We start from the raw sequence: 24,769 nt of genomic DNA, 5'->3' as shown, positions 1-24,769 counted from the left end.
GTTGGAACAGGTAGTAACCATCACTTAGCAGAAGCAGAACTCCTAAAGCAGTAATTATAGGCAAATCAAGTCACTTAGCAAGCCTTCAACAGCCATATTGAAATTATACTTGTGTAATTTTGTGTAAAAGTCCTGCTTGGTTTTTATTGCTTTTGTCACCACTAAAGGAACAACCTCCTTGGTTCCTATTATGTCACTGAAACAGGAGGCAATCAGAAATCTGTCAAATGTTGACACAGTAAGGCTACGTTCACACCAGCAATTTCGACTGGTGCAAATTGCAGTGGCAGGAAATTGAGACTCCTGCTGCGGCTCGGCCGCCGGCTGTGTTTACTATAACAGGCTGCTGGTGAAGCAGCTAGTCACAGCTCTTTGCATAGCCAATTAGCTGCTGCTCCTGGCAACCTGTCAGTCAACAGGGCTGGTGGCTGCACCAGCAGTCTTCTGAAACAATTTATAGTGGCCTAAATCGCCGGTGTGAATGTAGCCTAAAATAAACATTTGTGGTATGGGGGGGGGGGGGGGGGGGGATTACAAAATCTTGGTTTTTATTTTCAGCTGTCTCAATCTGCGCTGATTTTCTACATTACACAAAAATAATATAAATTCAGGTAAGTAGGTAAAAGGTAGCAGTTTTTTTTTAAAGTGTCACAAAATTCATTCAAGTCTATGCACCTCGTTGTGACATTGCAGTAGTCTTGCATAAATAAGCAGAAATGCTGCATTGTTATGCAGCGCTTACCACCTCAATACAGTGGTATTGTTTGAAAACAAATGGTTTCTATGTACCCATGTGTTGATCTATGCAGATCATAGCTCAATGGATATGGTGTGAACAAGTCCTTAATTTAGTAAAGAACTGTGAATTTTATTACCTTCCAGAGGCTCCTGGAACAAGACTTACCTATTGTTACCTGTGTGTAAGCTTCTTCCATGCATCCAAACAGCAGGTCTAAAGCCTGAAACATAAAAGGGGAAGACGAAATAAGAAATCAAGACACATGCAATTATCAGCAACATGACAAAAATAAAAACAATGTGTCAGCAGTTTACCCCTTTTCTGTATTAGGTACTCCAACAAAGATCTTGAAAATGTATGATCACATTGGAGAACCCCTTGGTGAACTAGAAGACAGGGTATGCCAGCACTGGCTGGTTGTTACCTAAGCAATGAAACCAGGATAGCTCCACTGACTAAAGATCAAAAAAAAAGTTTAGGTGGACCGAAAACGAGCATTTCAGCAATTTATCCATATTTGCCCAAAAGATGCAATTATTAAAAAGCAAAGGAGGGTAATCAAATTTGGGAACACAAACGCTATACAAGATGCTAGAATCAAGGACGTGAAAATGCTTTGGCAGTAGCTCTTACAAACTAACTGTATGGATCAAGTAAAAAAGGTTCTCAAATACTAACAATTTCAGCCAAGGGAAGTTAAGGCAGTCATTTTAGGACATATTTGAAGTTTTGTCTTGGCATCTTGAGAACTGGTGAAAGTTTTAGTCTATGAAAATCTATATTCAGTAGCAGTGCTTTGTGAAGGGCAGGAGTACCACCAGTGCTCCACATCAAAAACGGACAACTAAAAGCAAACAGTTCTCTAACCAAACAGGTATAGACAAGATCTCTGAATGTACTATTGTGAATTAAGTGAACTAGTGTTAGTGGAATGGTTGTACATATCAGACAACAAATGCTAAGGCTATGGAATTACAGTACAGGGTAAACTAAACTGGCAATATGATTCTCTTGCTATTGAACACCTAATACTTTGTTAGCCTCAGTGGAAACACAGCAAAAGGAAAATAAACTAGAGCTGCATTGCCAAACCCTCCTTCTAAAAATGCCAGTAGACTAGCTATACCAATTGTCTGGCTTCAATACTTTGTTAGTAACCTGGAACAAGCATGAAGATGACTTGTCTAGCTATCATACTATACCCGAGAAACTGTCTCAAAGAATGCTGAGAAACAGACACTTTAGTGTATCTCCTTGGACTCCTTATGGACCTTCGACATCACTAAAGAGTGGTAATATGGAGGTCAGCAAAAGAACCAGGGAAGGTTGTGGAAGAACAAGGAGATTGATGTTGGTTTTTCAGCAGACTTTGGGGTGCGAGTTCTCAGGAATTGGGTGGTATAACTGGCAGGAGAGGCAAGAATTATTTTACAGCCTTAAAAACATTAGCGTCAAGGTACCTTTACTCTACACACCACTTGCAGAGCTTTACAGGGAAACCACTATGGAAAGTACCTGGGCAAGGTAAAGTGAAGCTTCAGTGTGCAGGATGCATGAGAAGTATACCCAAAACCAGAGATCTGCAAATTGCTGGGGGTGTCAATGTAAAGTTAATGACACCTCCACAGTTAACACCCATGCAATCAGATTCCAGTGCGGATCAAAAATGAGTCCTGCACCATTTTGGTGCGAATGAGATGCGATTTCAGCCATACATTTTGGATGGCTGAAATCTCATCACAGACATCGCAAGTAATTTGCACAGCAATGCCGTGCGAATAATATGCAATGTCTGGCATTGCACTAGTGTGAACCTGCACTATACATACACTATATGCAAAATACAAGCCTATTGTTAATTTCAGGAACCCAAGACCTATTCTGAGGTAATTCTCTTAATTGACACGTTATTTTGGGCTGCCTCTAGCATTCGCTCAGACAGACACTAAATAGAGTCATTCCTGGAAGCCCACCAGTGGTCTACTATGGGACGTTTTTGGCACACTCTCGTATCTACAATCAAAAAAGCCTACATGTGATGTGACCACAGAATTCTCTTTCAAACAGTTAATAGACAAAGAAAAAGGATTAGTTTGAATGCCCTATTTTCTGCTGGGACTATACCTCATTAACTGAATCACCCACTGATCTTATCAACTCCTGATAATTTCCTTTGCAGGAATAATTGTAATACCATGCACAGCCAACATCAGGCAATCCCTAAAAATCAAACATTGGCAAGTCTGATCTCAGCAGTGTCTGGGAGTTTACATAATACTGGCATTCTAACTGCAAAAGTATCTCTCTGATATGAATTCCCCTAATTCAGTCAGTACCTACCAGTAGTCCAAGCTTCCTTGCTGTAATATGGCAGCACTAAATGGATGTTCAAATGCAGGTATAAAATGTCATGTATATAACTGCAGGTTTAGTGTTCACAAATCTGTACAACTACAACAATGCAGCTCTCTACCAACATAAAACATTCAACCTAACCAACCAAACCAGTTTTCACAGGCATCAAAAGTCATGACTTTGTACCAATGAAACCAAAAATAGTCAAATGTTTTTAAGCTAGTCTCCACAATAAAAACACTACAAGTTTAATGACGACAGCAATCAAGCTCATGGACTGCATTCATTGGGAGAGAACAGGCATTCAATGAGGTCCAACAATGTTCTACAACACATATCCTCTCGTAGCTCATTCATTATATTCCAGCATTCCTAGAATTTAGATACGTAAAATTGACTTGTGTATGGATCTACTGGAATGGTTTTCCTGTTTATCGTATACATAAGAACATTCAGGTGTTTAAGGCTATGGTCTTGCAATACTTAAACAGGTTGTCCATAACCAAAACATCAGAAGCACGAACTCAAGCTTAAATATCTCAAAGCAGCTACAGTGGCCACACGTTCTTGAAAAAGCAAAGTCCATCCATGTAGATCACCAGTTCCATTTTGCAGATGCCTTTTAGCAAGGCGTAACTTCAGTATTAGGAGTAAATAGTGGAAAACTAAGCATATATAAACTATCCTAAAACAAAATTTGTATAAAATCAAACTGTAAAAAGAAAACCTATGTCCTCTAACATTAGCAGGTGAGAACGGGGGTGCGCGATTCGGGAGTAGAGTCCACATCTGAGCGTGGAGCACTCACTATTCAGTAGTGTTAATCTGACTCACCTCCACACTCCAGGTCACATGTCGTGTAATGCTTCCAGGTCCAGCTGCCTCGTCTGTTGCTTCCTAGAAGTCATCTAAGGGGAATCCGGGGATCTTCTGATGCGCAGGGCAGAGTAGCAACAGGACTTGTAGAAGAAAGTGCTCAGCGTTTAACTGACCCAATTGGTGGCAGATTAATATCCCTCATCTCAACCAAAAACATGTACAAAAAGTGTGATTTTTAAGCCATAATCTTAAACCTTGAAATACATTTTCTTAAAGGTATAGCCTAAACTTTGATGAATTAAAAGTAACAAGCCGTAAGAGGTTATTGATGTTATAGCATCAAAAACCTATATACCAAGTTGCATTATACAAGAACCTTGAAAAGCAAAACAAGTACATGATTACGAGGCATACCAGACCTGAAAAAATGTAGGATTAGTCTGCATTTGATGCGGTTCTTCTACAACACATAGTCCCAATATGTAGTAATTCACTTATAGGATAAGTTCACATTTAAAAAAAAATACACATCTTTTGCAGGTAAAAAAAGTGCATTTATAATTGTATTGGAAGCCTGCAAAGCATTGCACTCATGATCAGTAGATAAGCAGGGCTCCTGCAGACTGTAAGCTGTGTGCTCAAACCTCGTACAAGCAGTTACACTCTGACAGGAACTATTAATGAACTACCACAGTGCTGCGGTAGTTCATTGAACTACAACCCAACAGTCAAAGGCTGTCGGCAGTTGTAGTTTCCCCATTCACAAAATACCGTGACAGCAGTTTTTAAAACAAAAATGCTGCCCCAACGTCCACTGCAACAATGTTTGCACAGTGTTAACCACTTACGGACCCCGCCCGTGTATTTACATCGCCATTTTGATGTTACATACCAGGGTTATGGCAGCAGATAGCTGCCAGGTATTTTTTTTTTTTTAAACGGCGCCGGATCACTTTTATGGGTGGCGGGAGAGGTGCCCCCCACCGCTTTCAGGAGCGGTCGGTAGTGGAGAAAACGATTCGGTCCTTTCCTCTCCTAGGCAGGAAGTGGAGTGCAGGCAAGCTGGCCCACTCATCTCTACGGCCTTAAAGGACCGGAGCAACGTCATACGTCGCTTCCTCCCAATGGCTTTAAAGGGCCCTTTTTTTCCCCATAATAAAAAAAGTATTTTTGCTTTTTAAATGGGGTACACAAGTAAATCGGGCAAGCGATTTTCCGATTTTCGGCGTTTCACAGCAAATCGGAACCGATGAACGAAAATTCTTAAGAAAATTCATATGATAATTCTCATACGACAAAGGCTTTTTTTGTTGTTTATTGTTTCTGATCATGCGCAGTCGCTTTTCTGATTTTTCTTGTACAAAAATCGTACGAAAACGGTACACATTAAACAAAAATATTTTTTTTCCGTACGAGAAACATTTTGGAGTTTGTCCCTTTTCGGACGAAAATTCTGAATCATCTGCAGAAAGTTCTGTACACACTATATGAAAATCGTACGAAAATTCTTTGGACGAAAATGTTCACCCGATTTTCTTAGTGTGTACGAGCCATTAGTGTAGATGTGGGATGTGAGATCTTTTTGACCCGAGATCACAATAAAGAGGACCTGTCCTGCTTATTGCTATAAAAAAAAAAAATATCTATATAAAAAAAAAAAAAAAAAGTAACCTCAAAAAAAAAAAAAAAAAAAAAATATTTTAAAGCGCACCGTCCCTGAGTTCGCCGTTCCATCATGGCTTACAGTGGCCCAATGCAACCAGTAAAAGCATATGCTCCCTCATGCTGCATTTTGCTAAAAAACCAAAAGCCCACTGATCTCCTTAAGAATACAGGTTTTAGCTCTCAGGCGGGGTTGGGGGGAGGGGGGGGCGGGGTGAGATTCAGCATTTCAACAGCAGCTTACAATAACGGATGGTACAATAAGAAAAGACATTGTACCGAGATTGGTTTTTATGCTTTATTTCAGAAAGGTTTCATTTACATAGTAAGCTTTTAGGCAGTTTACAAAACGCACCCAATTTTAGACAAAGATATGCTGGAGGGGGGTGGGGGTCCAGTTTTAAAGGAACAGCGTTTTAAAAAAAAAAAAATGTATTGTTTTACTTTTTTTTTTTTTAAAGCTCACAGTCCCTCTGAGCTCGCGCACAGAAGCAAACGCATACGCAAGTCACGCCCACGTAAGTAAACTGTGTTCTAACCACATGAGAGGTATCGCCACGATCGTTGGAGCGAGAGCAATAATTCTAGCCATAGACCTTGTCTGAAACTCTAAACGGGTAACCTGTAGAAATGTTTTAAGCGTTGGAGATTTTTAAGGCAGCGTAGTAGGTCACCATTGTACAAGGGTGAGCAATTTTAAAGCATTACATTTTCTGTATCTAAGCGGGGTAACATTTCATATTATACAAAAAAATTTGGCTAACTTATTTTTTTAAATTCATGAAACTATTTCCAAAAGAAAAAAAAAAATCTAACCACTTGCTGACTGCCCCAGAGATTTACTGAGGCAGGACGACTCGGCTGCGCATAATCACAAAGATCTACATGATTATGGGCACGATCATGTGCACGCAGTCTTGGCAGAGTGCGCTGCCGGAGCCGCAATTTCGCTGTGATCTAATCACAGCGGGAGCCAGACCGCGGGAGGAGCGGGCACGATCGCCGCCGGCCTCCCTCGATCTTTACAAAAACTGAAAGAGCCGCCTGCCTATGTAAGGCAGGCGGCTCTTCTGTCATACAGGCACAGAGAGATCTTGCCAAGCTGAAACACCGATCTCGCTTTGCCTGTCACAGAGCCCTTCCCCACCAGTCATTAAGCACAAATAGGCATACATTTAACCCTTTAATCACCCCAGTATTAACCCATTGCCTGCCAGTGTAACTTATACAGTAACAGTGCATATTATTTAACACTGATTGTATTAGTCACTGGTCCCCAAAAAGTGTCAGTTAGGGGTCCGATCTGACCGTCGCAGTCCCTCAAAAAAAAAAAAAAAAAAAAAAAAGCGCTATTCACCGCCATTACTAATAAAAAATTAAAATAAAAGCCCAAAAATATATCCCATAGTTTGTAAACGCTATAACTTTAGCGCAAACCAATTAAAATATGCTTTTTGGGATTTTTTTTTACCAAAAATGTGTAGCAGAATACAAATTGGCCTAAACTGATAAAAATATTTTTTTTTTATTGGGAATGTTTTATAGCAGAAAGTAAAAATATTGTTTTTTCAAATTGTTGCTCTTGTTTATTGCGCGAAATCTAAAAACCGCAGAGGTGATAAAACCACCACCAAAAGAAAGCTCTATATGGGAAAGAAAGGATATCAATTGTATTTGGGTACAGCGTCGCATGACAGCGCAATTGTTAAATGGCCTGTCAGGGGGTAAAACCTTCCAGAGCCTTAGTGGTTAAAGACTTGCGCAAATCACGTGACAAAATATTGCAACGACCACCATTTTATTCTCTAGTGTGTCTGCTAAAAATATATATAATGTTTGGAGGATCTAAGTAATTTCCTAGCAAGAGATACAGATTTTGTTCTCTCAATGTAATTTATTTTTCTTTTTAAGAAATAGGAGATATTACAAAATCAAGAAAAAATAAAAAAAGGTATTTGAAACAATAGTAATATATGTGATATCATAAAAAAAAAAAAATTTTCAACCAGTTCTGGACCGCTCGTTGTGGTTTTAAATTGATACTTTGACGTTAAATACCGGCCATAAACCTGGTGTTTTCTTACAGGGCAGTCGGTCCTCTTTCACATGAAAGTGGTCCCAGCAGCGGATTCGCAGCAGGATGACACTTATGGGCGGCGGGAGAAGTGACCCCCCCCTCCAGGTAGTTATCACTGCTTACGGGCGCTATCGTTAGCGGGGAAAACAAAGTCAAGCAAGGGCAAGATGGGCCCCACTTGACTCTGGCCTTGGACGACGGAGTGACGTCACATGTCGCTTCTTCCCAACGACCTTAAGCCCCGGTTCACACTTATGCGAGTGCGGGAAGGCTGCGAATCCGCAGCCTGTTCAGTATCGCACACGCACCCCCGGCAGTTCACACTGCCATATGCGATACGCTGGGGGAGTCAATGTAATCTTAACGACACCCCCAGTTTGATCGCATATCGCGTGCGATCGTGCAGTTCGCACAGGATTGGATCGCACAAGTGTGAACCGCTGTGCGATCCGATCCTGATGCGGCTTCCAAAAAGGGTCCCTGTGCGTGTTTGGTAGGGCTGCGGTGCGAATTTAGCCATACAAAGTGTATGGCTAAACTCGCACCGCACAGCCGATCGCATGTAATGTCGGAGCAGTGTGCTCGGACATTACATGCGAACCCCGCACACACACAAGTGTGAACCGGGGCTAAAGAGTCCATTTCTTTTCTTGCTGGAAAAAAAATAAAAATTACTTTTTTTGTTTTTAAGGGTAGATGTCACATTAAAGAGGACCTGTCCTGCTTATTTCTATTACAAGGGATGTAATAGTAATCAAAATATTTTATTTTAATTTTTTTTTAAAAGGGATAGTGTAAAAGTAAAAAGGTAAAAATAAGGGGGAGAAAAACCCAAAAATTTAAAGCGCCCCATCCCTCCGAGCTCACATGCAGACGCGAACGCATACACAAGTCACGCTCACATATGTAAATGTTGCTCAAACCACACAAGGTATCGCACCGATCGTTCGAGCGAGAGCAATAATTCTAGACCTCCTCTAACGCTAAACTGGTAACCTGTAGAAATTTTTAAAGCGTCCCCTTTGGAGATTTTTAAAGTACCAATGTTTGTCACCATTCCACGAGTGTGCGCAATTTTGAAGCATGCCATGTTGGTTATCTATTTACTCGGTGTAACATATTTCACATTATAGAAAAAATTGGACTAACTTTACAGCTTTATTTTTTTAATTGCGTTTGTTAAGACCACTGCGCAGATACGATGTGACAAAGTATTGCAATGATCTCCATTTTATTCTCTAGGGTCTCTGCTGAAAAATGATGTTTGGGGTTCTAAGTAACTGTCTAGCAAAAAATACTGATTTTAACTGTAAACAGGTGTCAGAAACAGGCCTGGTCCTTAGGTGGGTAATTATTTGGATTATATTACTTCATTCTTCTTTGTGTACTCACAAGTCATGTTGTGTTTATATCACATATTACTATTGTTTGTCAAAAATACCGATTTGAACTTGTAAGCAACAAGTGTCAAAAAAAAAAAAAAAAAAAAAAAAAAAGGAAAAGCCTAGTCTTTAGGTGGTTAATTTGTTGAGATGTGTTTCTATTGATTTTAACAGAAAACGTGATCAGGCAAAAGGAATGTTTCCAGTCCAAAGCATACAAATAGTGTACTAACATTTCCCCAGAGATGGTAGCTCAAAACACAATCATGTACTAAAAGATCTTTATAATGCAACTTGCATTCATTTTACAATATTTTGATCGCGTTCCAGGTAGAAGCCTACACTGCATATATTAGAATGGTTACCTTGCGCCACATCCCTCTGAAGTCTGTCCACCGCAGCTCCATTCCATCATCACAACACTTTGTTGAAAATCCTCTTGATCCATCGAGATTCAGTCTGTCTGCTGATGCATGAAGCTCCAATGAAGTCTCCTCTGCGGTCCTTCCAGGTGTCTCGTCCTTCCAAATGTCTCCACTTGTAGTCATATGGTGATTTCCAGCATTTTTTTATATATATATTTTTGCAGTATAACACTTCACACCCCAAACTAAAATCATTAGTTCAGGGTGAAGATGAACCCATTGAAATCATACTTACCTTTTTCAGCTCTAGTCTGCCAACTGGCAGTTCAGAAGTCTTGTAGTAAAAACCTTTCTGCCTCTGAGTTGAGCTACCTACTGAATCCAGCTACCTGACAATTTGAAATAAACAGTGAGGCAACATCTAAATAGAAAATCTGAAGAATAGGACTGCGAAGTTAAGTATGATTTAAATGGGTTGTTACTGTAGCTACTTTATTCACAAAAAAAATGTATTTGGTTTTTAAGAAGAAAAAAATTTAGTGTGCAAAACAGACCAACAGAACATTCTGCAACAGGGCATTCTAGACTCAGATCAACCCTGTCATAAGCTAGCAGCCAACAAGAGAGCTTAAGCAACCTGTTGTCACAAACCAGTGACAATGGTATAACTCATTTCATTTAAATATTTACAATGAGCAAACGAATTAGGTCAAATATTCCTAAAATGTTAAATCTCAAATACTTTCATCCACTGGCTACTCGGCTTTGAGTAAAACAGTAAAGAGCGTATTTATAAAACCGTAAAAAACATTCACCTAACATTCAATGCAAGTGAATTTTTCCTCGTAATTTAGAAACATGCAATAGAAAGATATGCACAGTAAATGTTTGGTGAATGTCACATTTACTGGTCTAAAAAATAAATCTTTAAAATCTTGAAATGTATGCCTTTGAGGAATATATATATCTGCAGTAAAGGCATGCACAATTCCCCATATTTTTCATCTGCAAGCCTGTTGGGGCAAAATCCTCACATCCTGGCAATTATGTATGGCTCCCCAACAGAACTCAAAAAAAATTAGGTAAGTGTTTTTTGTAATTTGGGATGCTAGAACTGTACTTCCTCTCCAAGTGACAATGCTAACAGACGTTAAGTGGGGGGAATCTTTCCAAAACAGAAATGTAAAGGGGATTCCTCCAACAAAGGACAAAACTAAAAACCTGACACACTGCTCTATATGAAGCTTAAAGCAGAAGTACACCCTAACATTAAAATCTGTAAATCTACAGGCATCCACAAACTAAGAATAACCTATGTAACCCTGTAAAAATGTTTATATATATATATATATATATATATATACACACACACACACACATACATATACACACACACTTCCTGAAGCTGCTCCAATCCCATGCTGAGCAGTCAGCTGTGGCAGCGGGTGCAGAGGCGGCAGCCAACAACGGAAGCACAACACCTATGGGCGACGTCACTTCCCTGGCATTGCACAACTGTTGTCGGTTGTCTCCTGCACAGAGCTTCCGCCGCTGGATTCCGGACTGGATTCAAAAAGGGTATGTATAGAGATTTCTTCTTTACGGGGCTAGATAGTCTTAGATTGTGGCTGTCTGTAGATTTACAGATTTTAGTGTTAGGGTGAACTTCTACTTTAAGGGCTCATTCACATCACAACACATGCACTAACTGTTAGCTCACTCATTTTCAATGGGCCACCAGGACACGAAGAGATAGGTCTTGCACTACTGGGCATATTCATTCTCACAGTGGCTTCTAAATGTAATGGTTAATTGCCATATAGCACTGAAAATGTACTTTTAAGTATATTATTATGCATGCCTCTTAGTGCTGTTGGTTGCATTTAATTATCAAAACCTGTTTAAAGAGACATCTGCCTTAAAAAGGAAGAAAAAAAAATCAAAACAGTTTTCTACAATAGAAATTGTATGCCACTGCTTGTTACCGCAATCTTCACCTTGAAAGTCTAAGGTTGCCTGAAAAACCTTCACATTCAACACCAAGTCTGTTGAAAAGCCTGGTCTTCTCTCCACACTGTAGTTTCACTAACAGATCCTTTTGTCACTTCAGCATACAGTATTAAACATTAAAAGGCTAGCAGATAACCAGTGTGTACATGGGGCGGCAGGGGATTGAGGGCGCACAGGCATTCAACTTTAGTATTAAGTGTTAGATGTGAAAAGCTTTCAGGTGGCCATAGATCTCGAAGAGATGGAAACTACCAGGAACATGTGGGGCATAGACTAATACAAAAGAAAAAAAAAAAAAAAAAAAGGGATTTTTGACTTACCGTTCAATCCATTTCTCTGATGTTCAGACAGACAGCTCCTTAACTTAACCATTGGGTTATACAGCCCCCTACAGGAGTAGGACACTTGGCAGAATAAAACTCTCGCTATGCCTATCGGCAGTCCCAGGGGGTATACTCCCTCTCTCGGCTATAGGTACTCAGTTTTGTTAGAAGAATTACAACTCCACAGAGTCAATGAACATCAGAGAAATTAATTTTACGGTAAGTCTAAAATACCATTTTCTCTTTCGTTCATTGACAGACACAGCCCCTAATCTTCCATTGGGACATCCCAAAGCAGTGTTAAACATGAGGGGTGGGAACAGCAGAAAAAACTCCCAAGGCTAACTATAGCCAACCAGGTAAACAGGAACTCAACCAAACTAGAGCTCACCTGAGGAAAAAATAAAAAAAAATACACCCTCAATAGAGGACCAAGTCCTCCAAATCTCAGCCTGAAAAAACCTTGTGGCCAAAGGAAACATCTGCAGATGCAAACACATACATTTGCAAACCTGCATCACTGACGCCTGAGTAGCATGTGTCTCGACGGGGAAAGGAGGAACCTGACCCAGGATGGAATAGACCTGAACCACCGCCTGTCTGATCCCTCTGGAAATGGTCACGGAAGAAACGGACAACCCTTTCTGAGGCCCACCAACACAATTAGTGACTTTCTAAAAGACTCCACAGCTGCCAGGTACACCCTAACTGCCCGGTCTACATCCAAAGCAGGCAAAGAAGTTTCCTTTGGAAGAGTTTGCCTGGGACACAGGAAAGGCAACACAATGTCTTCATTCAAATTAAAATTCAGACAACCTGAGGAAGGAACGACGGACATGGGCGAAGAACCACCTAACCCAGTCATTTCCAAAGTCCGGCCCGTGGGCCAGTTGCTGCCCTTTTGTTTTATATGGCCCCCTGAGACGCTGCTGACTTTTGTCAATGCCTCCTCACATCCCCGCCACGATGCGATGGCTCGGGGCCTTTGGCCTCCCTCGGCAGCTCCCGAGTCCCGCTCCGCCCCCCTGCTCGGCTCTATCTGCCCGGTGCCGCCCAGGACTGCGCGGGAGTGCAGAAATGCCTTCTCTCCTTCACCGCACACAGCCGACCAAGGATCCTGTGGAGTTGACCGAGGAGATGTTACTTCTACAATCCTACTGCCTATTTCTGTAAGTGTGATATGTGTGTATAGTCGAACACCTGCCAACTGAGGTATATCTGTCTGCCAGTTTTCAAACCCGGGAATGTGTACGGCGGTGAGGGCTGGAACGAACCGTTCTGCCCACCTTAGAAGACTGGCTGCCTCCAGAGCCGCCAGGACACTTCTTGTGCCTCCCTGATGACTGACATAAGACAAGGCCCTGGGCATCACTGAAGACGATCCGTCCAATGTTCCAGGCACAGCCTGATCGCTTGGACTTCCATGACTCTTCCAGCGTCCAGATCCCCTGAGCAGAATATTTGCCGAGGATGCCTCCCCAACTGGACAGGCTGGCATCTGTTGTGACCCTTGTCCAAAACAAGAGGAAGGATTTGCCCAGTCGAAGCATGAAGCCACCATATAAGGGACCCTTTCTTTCCCCAGCTCAACCGGGTCTGATTGTTCAGAGACTCTGGATTCTTGTCCCATTTGGCCAGAATCTCCCTTGCAGGGACCTCCTATGGAATTGTGCAAAGGAGAGTATACCCCCTGGGACTGCCTAGTGTCCTACTCCTGTAGGAGGCAGTATAACCCAATGGTTAAGATGATCAGGAGCTGTGTCCGTCAATGAACTTAAGAGAAATTGTCAGATTGTTTGTGCCTCCGATATCATCCCTCACATTCTGCCTCTACAAGAAGTGTTACAAAAGCGTTTTTAGAACCTCTTACCCACTACACTAAACACGGTTTTCGTCATCAATGCAAATATATCCCATTAACTCCCGTTCTGACTGCAAATGATGAAAAGCTCCTAAATAAATAGACACCTGAAAGAGCCTTATTCTTCTCAACTTGACCAAAGCAAAGAGTGAGTGAAAAAACTTGCTGCCCCACACTGGATAGAGTAGGGAATTAATAAAACCGTGAGATTATGACATTTGTCACACTGGGAAGACAGTCATGTAGACAATAGAATGTGAGAATCAGCTTCATAAAGAAAAATTCTTAGCTGTCAATGGGACAATGATGCCCATCAGAACATTTTCCCTGTACTGGCAACAAAGTACTGTGACAAAGGTCACCAAGAAAGGAAAGGGAGGTATACTTCTCCAGAAAGAAAACAAATGGCAAGAAAAATGTAAATAGGGGGGGGGGGGGGTTCTTTAAAAAAATAAGGCTTTAGATACACTTTAAAGCAGAACTTAAGCTTTCTTTTCACTCTTATGTTTTGGGCCAAGCTGGCCAGAACAAATTATTTTGATTTCATAACTATGTGTTGTGTGCGCTACAATGTACAGGCATACCCCGCTTTTAAGTACACAATGGGACCAGAGCATGTATGCAAAACGAAAATGTACTTAAAGTGAAGCAGTACCTTTTTTCATTTCCTAGGCAAGCTGGCTGGCCACAAATAGGATATGTTGTAGTCCTGGGTCCCCTCACATTGCTCCCCAAGTTTGGTATCCCTGTCACTTATGGTTTGGGAGTAGTGCCATGTCAAGCTGACCAAGATTTCCCATAGACGCCAATGTTAAAAACTGGGAGTAATGCCATGCCAAGCTGACCAGGCTGTGTCCGTACTCGCAAGTGTACGTAAAGTGAGTGTACTTAAAACGGGGTATGCCTGTACTGTGGTAGCATTAGCCACATCCAGTAAGTTGCAGTGTTCCGACAGTAATACAGGTTACTTCTGGAATAAAAGTCAGTGCTGGCGATTCTCCTCCCGTTCAGTAGAAGCCTTGTATTTTCTTCAAATACAAGACTTGCGCTGACTGGCCGATGTGAAAATTGTGAAGCCATCCAGCACCCTGGGCTCTTCACCTCGGCCAGAGGAAGCCTCATACTCATCGTTAAAAATCCAGGGCTTCTGAACAGAAAAGCACTTAGGCTGACTAATTCTGGGAGCAGACAAAAGTAGTCAGTACTATTGCAGAAACACTGCACCACTTACTGTTTATAGGTAATGCCACTACAGTACACTGCAGCGCACACCACCACCTTATGTGCTGGAAATATATATTTTTTTAAATCAGCTTGGCCCCCAAAACACTATGAAAGCTGGAATTCTATGCAAGATTTCCACTAGAGGTTAAAAATCAGTGGAATACTCAAAACAACCCTTCAAGAAAAGTTGACCAGCTTTTCTTCCTGCAACTACATTGTACTTGTCTATGACTTTGCTGATGCTCATTAGATGTGCCACAAGAAAGGTACCTTTATTTTAGGAAAATTTAGAAAACAGTTTTTAAACAATGATTTTTCCTTTTCTTTACAGGTATTACAGCCAAACTACAACTTAAGATTCATTCATATATTGTATTGTTGATAAACAAGAAAGAAAAACTTTTGGATTTGCCTTTACCATTAAACATGCATCACAATGTACAAATTAAACAATTCTATTTTATAATAGGGAAATTACTCCATTATAAAAGCATGAACATTGTCCATACACTACATGAAGAGTGAAACTTGCAAAAGACAAACACTTACCAATGAATCTTAACCAGTATTTAAATTAAGCTGAGTAACACTTGCTTAAGGCCAAACTCTTTCTTGTTAAGAGTCTCTATGGCAGATTTAGCTTCTGCATCAGACATTCGCACTGTTGCTTCACCTTTTGCGATATATTTGAGATTTACAGAGCTCACTTTGTAGTCTTGGAGAAAGTCTTCAATTTCAGAAGAAGTGGTTGTAACAGGTAAGTTCCTGATAAACACAAGTGTAAAACCTTCAGACAAGTCTACATTATCGCCATTTATATCATTTTCATCTTCCACTACAGAGTCATCTAGACATTCATCTACAGAATCACTCTGTGGCAAAGGATCTGTGGAATCAACATTTTCAGTCTCCTTAGAGTCTAGTGGTGGAGTAACATCCATTTCCTCCTCATCCTTTTCCTTGTGGCCATCCATTTCCTGATCCGCATCGTTTTCTTTATCAGCATTTTCCTTGTCGACATCCAAATCTTTTTCTCCATTTTCCTTGTCAGCATCCTTCTCATTTTTGCCATCATTTTCTTTGTTAACAACAACTTCTTTTTCACCATCATTTTCCTTACTGGCATTCAAATCATTTGGTGGTACCTGGTCAGTGTTTTCTGCCTCTTGCGCATATGCCGAGTCATCAGTAGTGTCTGGCGCATCAGTGGCTTGAGAAACGCTTGAGTCCCCGTGTTTTTCAGACTCTTTATCAGAGTTATTACCTTTGGTAAGAGCTTTCATTTGCTCCTCAGAAATGCGGCTTAGCAGAATCTCTGTGCCTTGATACTTTTCATGGTTTAATTTTTCCGCCTTGGATGCTTCTTTTTCATCTGCAAATTTGGCCAATGCTTCCCCGAGGCCAACACCTTTATCATCAAACAGTAAAGTAACATCATCCTCTTTTAAAGGGAAATCTTTGAAGAATGTAACCACGTCAGCTTTTGTAATATTAGCAGCAAAATTTCGCAAAAACACAAACTTCCTGTGTTCTTGAGAGTTTTCAGATTTTCTCCTTGAACGATCCCTACTGGCTCCTGACTTTCTGCGGTCTATTAACTCCAACATACCTTTTTTAGAAATAGGCAATATGTTTATAGTATGACCTTTAAATGAATCAAGGTTTAAATTGAGGGCTCTTTTATAATCTTTTTGTGTAGTGAACATTGCAAAGGCTTCCCTTGTTCTTCTACCATCTTTATCAAGTAGGAATGTAATGTGAGAGTCATCCATGTCAAGATCAAAGAAGAATTTTTTAATGTCCTCCTTTTCAGCTCTGTAACTTACATTAATCAAATGAACATAAAATTCACGGATGTATGGTGACCTACGTCTCTCCCTCCTTAGAGATCTAGATCTGGTGCGGGTTCGCCTTCTTCGAGGAGGAGGAGACCTACGAGGAGATCTACGGGGAGACCTACGAGGGGTTCTACGTGGAGATCTACGTGGAGGACTGCGATCCCTTTTCTGAACATTTGAATCACCACCATTTTTGTTCCACTCCTCCTCATCTGAAAGTCGGAGTGTTACTGGAGAACCACCAAGGAAAACACCATCAAGTTTCATTGCATCACTAGCCTCATTACTGACTTTAAATTTAATAAGGGCATTTCCGTTTCTCACGCCGCTTACAAATTTCAAGAAGATGACATCCTCCACTGTAAACCCCTTAAAAAATTCTCGGAGTTCAACTTTTGTGATTTTTTGGGACATCCCATGTATGTATAAAAATGAAGGTTTTGCTGTACCCTGGGGTCGAGCACTTCTCTGACTCATTCCTGAAGACAGACCACCCAAAGAATCATTTGGGCCGATTCGGTAAACCTCCAATGCTCGGCGCATCTCTGCTTCATTGCTGTATGATAGGTAAATGTATGAAGTCTTCAGAGCACGTCCTGATAGGGTCATTGCATACTGGGCATCTTCAAATGATGCAAATATGATAAAGGCCTCACCATATTTTCCTCCTGTGATATAAACACCTCCCCTGGGAATATTTAATCCATAGAAAAATTGTCGAATGTCAAAAGAATCCGCAACAGGAGGAAGCCCCTGTAGACGTACGATTATTGTCATTTTCAGGTTTGAAACAACTGCACCTGCAAACAAGGAAAGTGTTCAAGAAAAGTTAACTTTAAGTGTTATCACACAACCACTAATAACAAAGGCCTATAAAAATTAGGACAGCAATAAAGCAACTGTTCTAGATATAAAAGTCGGAAGATGACTTTAAGGCCTCATGTACACTTCTGCTAATAAACTGAGGTTTAGGAGCAGTTGGGCATTATATTCAGCAGCCCCTGAACTTTCCTCTATGTTATCTTATCTTTCCATGTACACTAGTATAGTTGTTTAGAAGCAGTTGAGATTAGTGGCATCCAACCCAATGTCTGGTGCTATAACGCATCACACGTGCAGCATCATAGCACTTTAAGACTAAACAGAGGCCAAGATGGCAGCTTTTTTTTGCTGAAAACTATAGAAGGGTTTACATTCACTTTAATGCATTCTAGCCCAAATGAACCTTTAGTTTAACATGGAACTAGACCCAAAAACTGTTCGATACAACATACAAGGTATATTTGATTGATAACCAGAAGCAAAAAAAAAAAAAAAAAAGCTTTTCCTATCTGTGACTATTCAAACCATATATAATTGCACACCTGTGACAAATTTATACAGGTAATGTACCCACACAATGACATATACCAATATACAGATAGGTCACAGATTTAGGCTCCATAGGGCTCATAACCACAAGTGCTGAGAGATAACTCCAGGGCCATCCAGACTCGCATGAAAAAGTCACATAGCATAAAATCTCAGTTAAAGCTATGACATATATATATATCCTACTAACATGTAGTCTTTGCATAGTGCATCAATAAGTATACAGAAGTCCTTCCTACTAATCCGAAATATTGTATCATCAGGCTCTGCCCTACACCTACACTCAGAAGCACTATGGATCCTAAGCAACCTGATGTACATTAGTATAGGTCATTGGGAGAAGGCGAGTGGTATCCTGAGCGAAGTGTCACACATTGACAGTGGTTTTCTGTGCTGTTCAACATCCGTGTTTATGAGTCTACCATAGGTAAGTCTTAGAACAGGTTGGTCCATGGCAGACCACAAAGAAGAAAGCCCATGATATTATATATATATATATATATATATATATATATATATATATATATATATATATATATATATATATATATAAACACAAAGTGCCTGAAGTTCGCCAAAAAGCACCCTGGCAAGCCGCAACACTAATAGGAAAATGTTTTGTGGACAGAGAACACAGCACTATTATGGCACAAAAAAAAGGCCACAGCTTGCCAACATCATTCCAACAATGAAGCATGGTGGAGGGATCATGATGATTTGTGCTTACTTCTCTGCTCAGGGCTTGGACCACTTGCCAGAGGAGAAAATTTTTAAGTTTACCAAAATATCCTACAGGGATCTCTCTATCCATTGATGGCCATGAGTGCTTCAGCCATCAAGGACTCCCTCTCTTCTGATTGGCTGAGACAGCAGCGGCGCCATTGGCTCCCGCTGCTGTCAAATTCAGCTAGTCAGGAAGGAAAGGAGAGCGGGTGTGAACGACAGCTTTGTGTCTGAATTGATACATGGTGCTGCAGCCCAGGCTTGGATGCCCCCTAGCAAGCTGCTTGCTGTGGGGAAACTCAACGGGGGGGGGGGGGGGGGGTGGAGGAGCTCCAACCAGGGACCCAACAAGAGGATCAGGGCTGCACAGAGGTGGCAGGTATAACATGTTTGTTCTTTTAATAGAAAAGCAAATAACGACTTTACAATCACGATAAGCTTTTTCCTTCGGGTTTCTCCTGGTGATCTGGTGTGGGGGCAGACGACTTGTAGCAGCAGATTTAAATACACTAACAAATTGAAGCTAAACGCAAGCTCACACTTTATAAGCAGTTACAGCTTTTTTGCCTTTTGGCAATGTTTTACATAAATAAAAGCTGATCACTGTAAGGCTCCATTCACATCTAGGAGTTACAGGTTCGTGGCTATTTTACCATGATTCATCAGTGACAATCGTGGCAAAATCATGCAGCGATTGGGTGCCATTGGAAATGACGGGTATCGCAAAAGTGTCCCGCCAATCATGATAAATCGGCATCGCGGGCATAATCGCTGAGATACAACCCACGATCCAGAACCCCTAGATGTGAAAAGTGCCTAAGTATCCTTGTCAGTAGTAAATTGTCATGACCCTTTAGCTTCATGTACACATGGCCAGCATTTACAGCTGCTGAGGGAAAACGCAAAATGTGGTGACATTGTGCCAGTTTTCTGCAGCCAGTGGTCAAAACGGTCCCATTCTGAACGTGATTCTTCCACATTCAGGAGAGGAAGGTTGAACATCCCCTTACCATAGCAGCTCCTAAACTATGCTAAAAGCCTGTGTGTACACTGACAGATGCTTTTATGGAGTTGAAATTATGAGTTTAACCACTTAAGCCCCGGAAGATTTGGCTGCTAAAAGACCAGGGGGTATTTTGCGATTCAGCACTGCGTGACTTTAACCACTTGCCGACCGCCGCACGACTATCTACGTCGGCGGTCAGCCCCTCACAGGCAAACTAACGTAGGGCTACGTTGCTTGCTTGTGAGGGTCTAGGGAGCGAGCGCGCGCCCCCCGGGGCGCGCTCCCGCTCCCGCGTGGTCACGGACCCCCCCGCGCGTGTGACCAGCGGACCCGATGTCCGCCGGTCACTCGGCGATCGGCGGGGGAGAGGGAGAATGTCAGGCAGCTTGTGTAAACAAACTGCCTGTCATTCTCTTCGCTGCAAAGACACTGATAAAACGGATCTGGTATGTAGATCCGTTGATCAGTGTCTTTACAGCTAGAGCCACAGCCAATCACAGTAGAAACCACGCCCCTAGGGACACACACAGCCCCTCCCTTCCAAATAAAGTTAACCCCTTCACTACCAGTGTATTTTTACAGTAACAGTGCATATATATAGCACTGATTACTGTAGAAATGTCACTGGTAACCCCAAAAGTGTCAAAAATGTCAGTCAAGGGTCCGATCTGTCCGCCGCAATGTCGCAGTACCGCAAAAAAAATCGCAGATCGCCGCCATTACGCGTTAAAAAAAAAAACAACAAAAATGACAAAAATCTTTCCCTTTGTTAGTAAACGCGATAACTTTTGCGCAAACCAATCAAAATACGCTTTTTGCGATTTTTTTTACCAAACATAGGTAGCATAAAATAAATTGGCTGAAAATTTTTAAAAATTTTGATTTTTACATTTTTTTTGGGGGGAATTTCATATAAAAAAATGTGAAAAATATTGCTATTTTTGCAAAATTGACGCTCTTTTTTTGTTTATAGCGCGTGATCAAAAAATCGCACAGGTGATCAAATACCACCAAAAGAAAGCTCTGTTTGTGGGAAAAAAAGGACGTCAAATTCGTTTAGGTACAGCGTCGCACGACCGCGCAATTGTGCGTTAAATTCACGCAGTGCCGAATCGCAAAATACCCCCTGGTCGGAATGGGGTAAAATCTTCCGGGGCTTAAGTGGTTAATGGACAATTGCGCGGTCGTGCGAAGCTGTACCTAAACAAATTTGACGTCCTTTTTTCCCCCCAAACAGAGCTTTCTTTTAGTGGTATTTGATCACCTGTGCGATTTTTTGATCATGCACTATAAACAAAAAAAAGAGCGTCAATTTTGCAAAAATAACAATATTTTTCACATTTTTATATGAAATTCCCCCAAAAAAAATGTAAAATTCAAAATTTTTTAACATTTTCGGCCAATTTGTTTTATGCTACATATGTTTGGTAAAAAAAAAAAAAAAAAAAAAAAAAAAATCGCAAAAAGCGTATTTTGATTGGTTTGCGCAAAAGTTATCGCGTTTACTAACAAAGGGAAAGATTTTTGTCGTTTTTGTTTTTTTTTTTAACGAGTAATGGCGGCGATCTGCGATCTTTTTTGCGATACTGCGACATTGCGGCGGACAGATCGGACCCTTGACTGACATTGACACTTTTGGGGTTACCAGTGACATTACTGCAGTAATCAGTGCTATACATATGCACTGTTACTGTAAAAATACACTGGTAGTGAAGGGGTTAACTTTATTTGAGAGGGAGGGGCTGTGTGTGTCCCTAGGGGAGTGATTCTTACTGTAATTGGCTGTGGCTTGAGCTGTAGGAACACTGATCAACCGTCCTACATAGGGGAGAATGACAGGTGGCTTGTTTACATAAGCCGCCTGACTTTCTCCCTCTCCCCCGACGATCGCCGAGTGACCGCGGACATCGGGTCCGCCAGTTAAACGCGCGGGGGGGGGGGGGTCCGTGACCGAGCGGGAGCGCGCCCGCTCCCCAGAGCCTCACAGGCTAGCGACGTAGACCTACGTCGCTCTGCCTGTGAGGGGCTGACTGCCGCAGTAAATATACTGTGAGCAGTCGGCAAGCGGTTAAGAGCTGTACTGCACATGAAGCCCAAAACTGCTACATCTGCAGGGAAGATTGTTGTGTTCAAAAACAGACTGCTGGCTGGATCCCCAGGTGAATATAGAAGCCCACAGGCCTTTTCACATTGCACAGTTCAAAAAATGCATCAAAAACATGTGTTTTTGATGCGTTTCTAAGGCATTTTCCGGGTAATATACCCAGCATGCACCTGTTATGCTTGGACATGCAACTCAAGACACCCAAAAACCTTTGGTGAGTTTTCTATTTAAACAGGGACCCGCACTTTTGGAATGAAAACCGCACCAAAGTTGCTGCAAGTAGGACTTTTCAAAATGAATTGCGCCCGCAGCACAGTGGTGTGAAGAGTTCAATCATTTTTAAATGGAAACATTTTTATTGTGACTTAAAGTAAAAACCTTTGAGTGCGGAAGGACCGAAAAAAATAAAAAAAGTATACCTAAGAATCAGGAAGCTGCAATATAAATGCTTGTCTGTTTATTACCGCTTTCTGAGGTTTTACTTTATTAAGGGGTTGAAGAAAAAAAAAAAAAAAACACAAAAGCCAATAATTTACTGAACAGAAGATTCTAGATTGCACAGCCTGCGCTCCTCTGCCATAAACCGGACGTGGCGGCAGGACGATGCTACAATACGACCGCCAACACACACAGATACTCCATCCTAAACAAAAACATCAAAATGGATGTAAACAACCTACCAACACCCCTGTCATATACATACAATGATATAAACCGGACGTGGTAGCCAGGCCCGGGCTGTGCTTACAATACAAAGAGGGCGGAAGTTTCTAGAAAACTGCTGAGTCTTCACCAACCAACCAGAACGCCCGGTCACAGATCAGGGACCTTTGTCCTCTGCCTGAGATATCGTCACCGACCCAGGATCCCCACACCATTCCTCCATTACTTTCCGTATATACATGTGTGTAGAAAATTATACACATATATAGGGAAAAAAAAAAAAGTACATACAATACTATAGATTATATTTTTAAAAATCTCCACACGTATAATATATATATATATATATATATATATATATATATATATAACGTGCATATTATATATGCGCACACACATATATATATATATATATATATATATATATATATAAACACACACACACACACACACACACACAATTTGACATATACAGAGTTTTTGTACTACACATATATATATATATATATATATATATATATATATATATAAATGCTTATACATAAATCCAGCTAGTTGATATAATAGGACACATGGTGGTTTCACACAAAGGCGATAGGCCTACTGTGGACCTCCAATCCACTTCCCCATCCAGCAGGCCTCCAGTCACCCATCTCCCGATAACTCAGTCAGTGCGCAGCACATCACTGATGTCAGGCCCGCCATCTCACACACACAAAGGGTTGTTGTAATTACCTGTAGAGTAATGTGAGGAAAGCACTCACAGCTCCCCGGGAAGGATAGACAGAAGCCGTTGGCGCCCGGTGAGGTAACACGCGCTCCGCTTACAGTCTGAATCACGACAAAATGGCGCCCGGAGCGGCAGACTCACACTTCGTGCGCAGAGGATCCACTTGGGGCTGGACCAATGTTCCCGCCTCTGCAGCCTAGGCAGGTGGGCGGGGCCACTTAGCCCATTCTATGCTAGCGGGTGGGCGGAGCCACTGGGACCGAGAACTGATGCCTGTGCTTCCAGGCGGAGCCACCTAGCCCAGGATCTGCGGGCCAATCAGGAACGCGGGGGCTACAGAACATTATCATTTACTAGCTAGACAGGGCGGGGTTCGTTGTGCCTCCAGTACATGAAGAGAAATGCGTTTTTTTGTAATTACCTGAGAAGCAAATCAGAACAGACAGCCGATCGCCCGGGTGTAATAATGCAGGCTCGCTTTGCAACAAAAATGCGACATGCGAGTGCAATTGCACAGCTCAGCCAAGACCACTGTCCGGTCACTGCTAGCGGGCGGAGCTACTGTTCCCAGTCACTGCTAGCGGGCGGGACCACCGCGCCCTGGCACACTGCTGGTGAGGCGAGGGGAGGTCACTGTTCCCGGGCTTTCTGTAGTATGGTGGCGCTTCTACCTCGGATGATGTGGGGGGAGGGGTCTAACCTTACAACTGAACGTCAGAAGTATCTGTTTTCCTAAATAGAACAGACATAATCCATTAAAGCGGTTGTATCCTCACCGAAAAAAAATAAAAAAAAAACCCTGCAGGACAAAGGCATACTAGCTCATTATGAAATACCTTAAAACGAAGCCCCGACGCGGTCGCCAGGACATGGCTGAGGGAGCTGTCATGTTCCCTCGGCGTCTCTTCCGGGTTTGGCGGCTCTGGCGCTGTAAATGTGCCAGAGCCGCGATGACGTCACTCCCGTGCATGTGCGCGGGAGTCACTTTCTGGCAAGAAGTCGGCAAAGAGCTCTGAAGGTCCGCCGGACCTTCAGAGCGCATTCGCCGCTGGTTTCAGCGGCTGCACCCAGGGCGAATATCTCCTAAACCTTGCAAGTTTAACCACTTAAGCCCTGGAAGATTTTACCCCCTTCCTGACGAGGCCCTATTTTGCGATTCGGCACTGCGTGACTTTAACGGAAAATTGCGCGGTCGTGTGATGCTGTACCCAAATGAAATTGATGACCTTTTTTTCCCACAAACAGAACTTTCTTTTGGTGGTATTTGATCACCTGTGCGATTTTTTTGATCATGCGCTATAAACAAAAAAAAGCGTCAATTTTGCAAAAATAACAATATTTCTCAAATTTTTTATATGAAATTCCCCCCCCCCCCCCCAAAATGAAAAAATCTAAATTTTTTAACATTTTAGGCCAATTTGTTTTGTGCTACATATGTTTGGTAAAAAAAATCGCAAAAAGCATATTTTGATTGGTTATTGCGTTTACTAACTAAGGGAAAGATTTTTGTAATTTTT

General features: G+C 41.8%; 1 protein-coding gene across 2 annotated transcripts; it reads right to left on the bottom strand.

Moving 5' to 3' along the window:
• Positions 1-700: 700 nt before the first annotated feature.
• On the bottom strand, positions 701-23,418 carry LOC309556693 (RNA-binding protein 12B-like). Of its 2 annotated transcripts, XM_082259156.1 has the most exons (3): positions 23,258-23,418; positions 15,367-17,455; positions 701-959 (listed from the first exon to the last, which is right to left on the bottom strand). In XM_082259156.1, the coding sequence occupies exon 2, from the start codon at positions 17,430-17,432 to the stop codon at positions 15,387-15,389; it is 2,046 nt and encodes a 681-aa protein (XP_082115282.1). In that variant the 5' UTR covers positions 17,433-17,455; positions 23,258-23,418; the 3' UTR covers positions 701-959; positions 15,367-15,386. The 2 variants fall into 2 exon arrangements, with proteins under 2 accessions (XP_082115282.1, XP_082115281.1); XM_082259155.1 differs by lacking the exon at positions 701-959 and having other exon boundaries at positions 15,069-17,455.
• Positions 23,419-24,769: the final 1,351 nt, after the last annotated feature.

Source organism: Pelophylax lessonae (assembly GCF_965119305.1).
Source record: "Pelophylax lessonae genome assembly, chromosome: 5".
In the NCBI taxonomy this organism is placed as follows: domain Eukaryota; kingdom Metazoa; phylum Chordata; class Amphibia; order Anura; family Ranidae; genus Pelophylax; species Pelophylax lessonae.
The sequence above is the reverse complement of the archived record's forward strand: the minus strand, read 5'-3'. Positions and strand labels throughout refer to the sequence as shown.

What these genes read in the sequence shown, in the direction of transcription:
- LOC309556693 (XM_082259156.1), bottom strand. Translation starts at nt 17,432, where the DNA reads ATGACAATAATCGTACGTCTACAGGGGCTTCCTCCTGTTGCGGATTCT.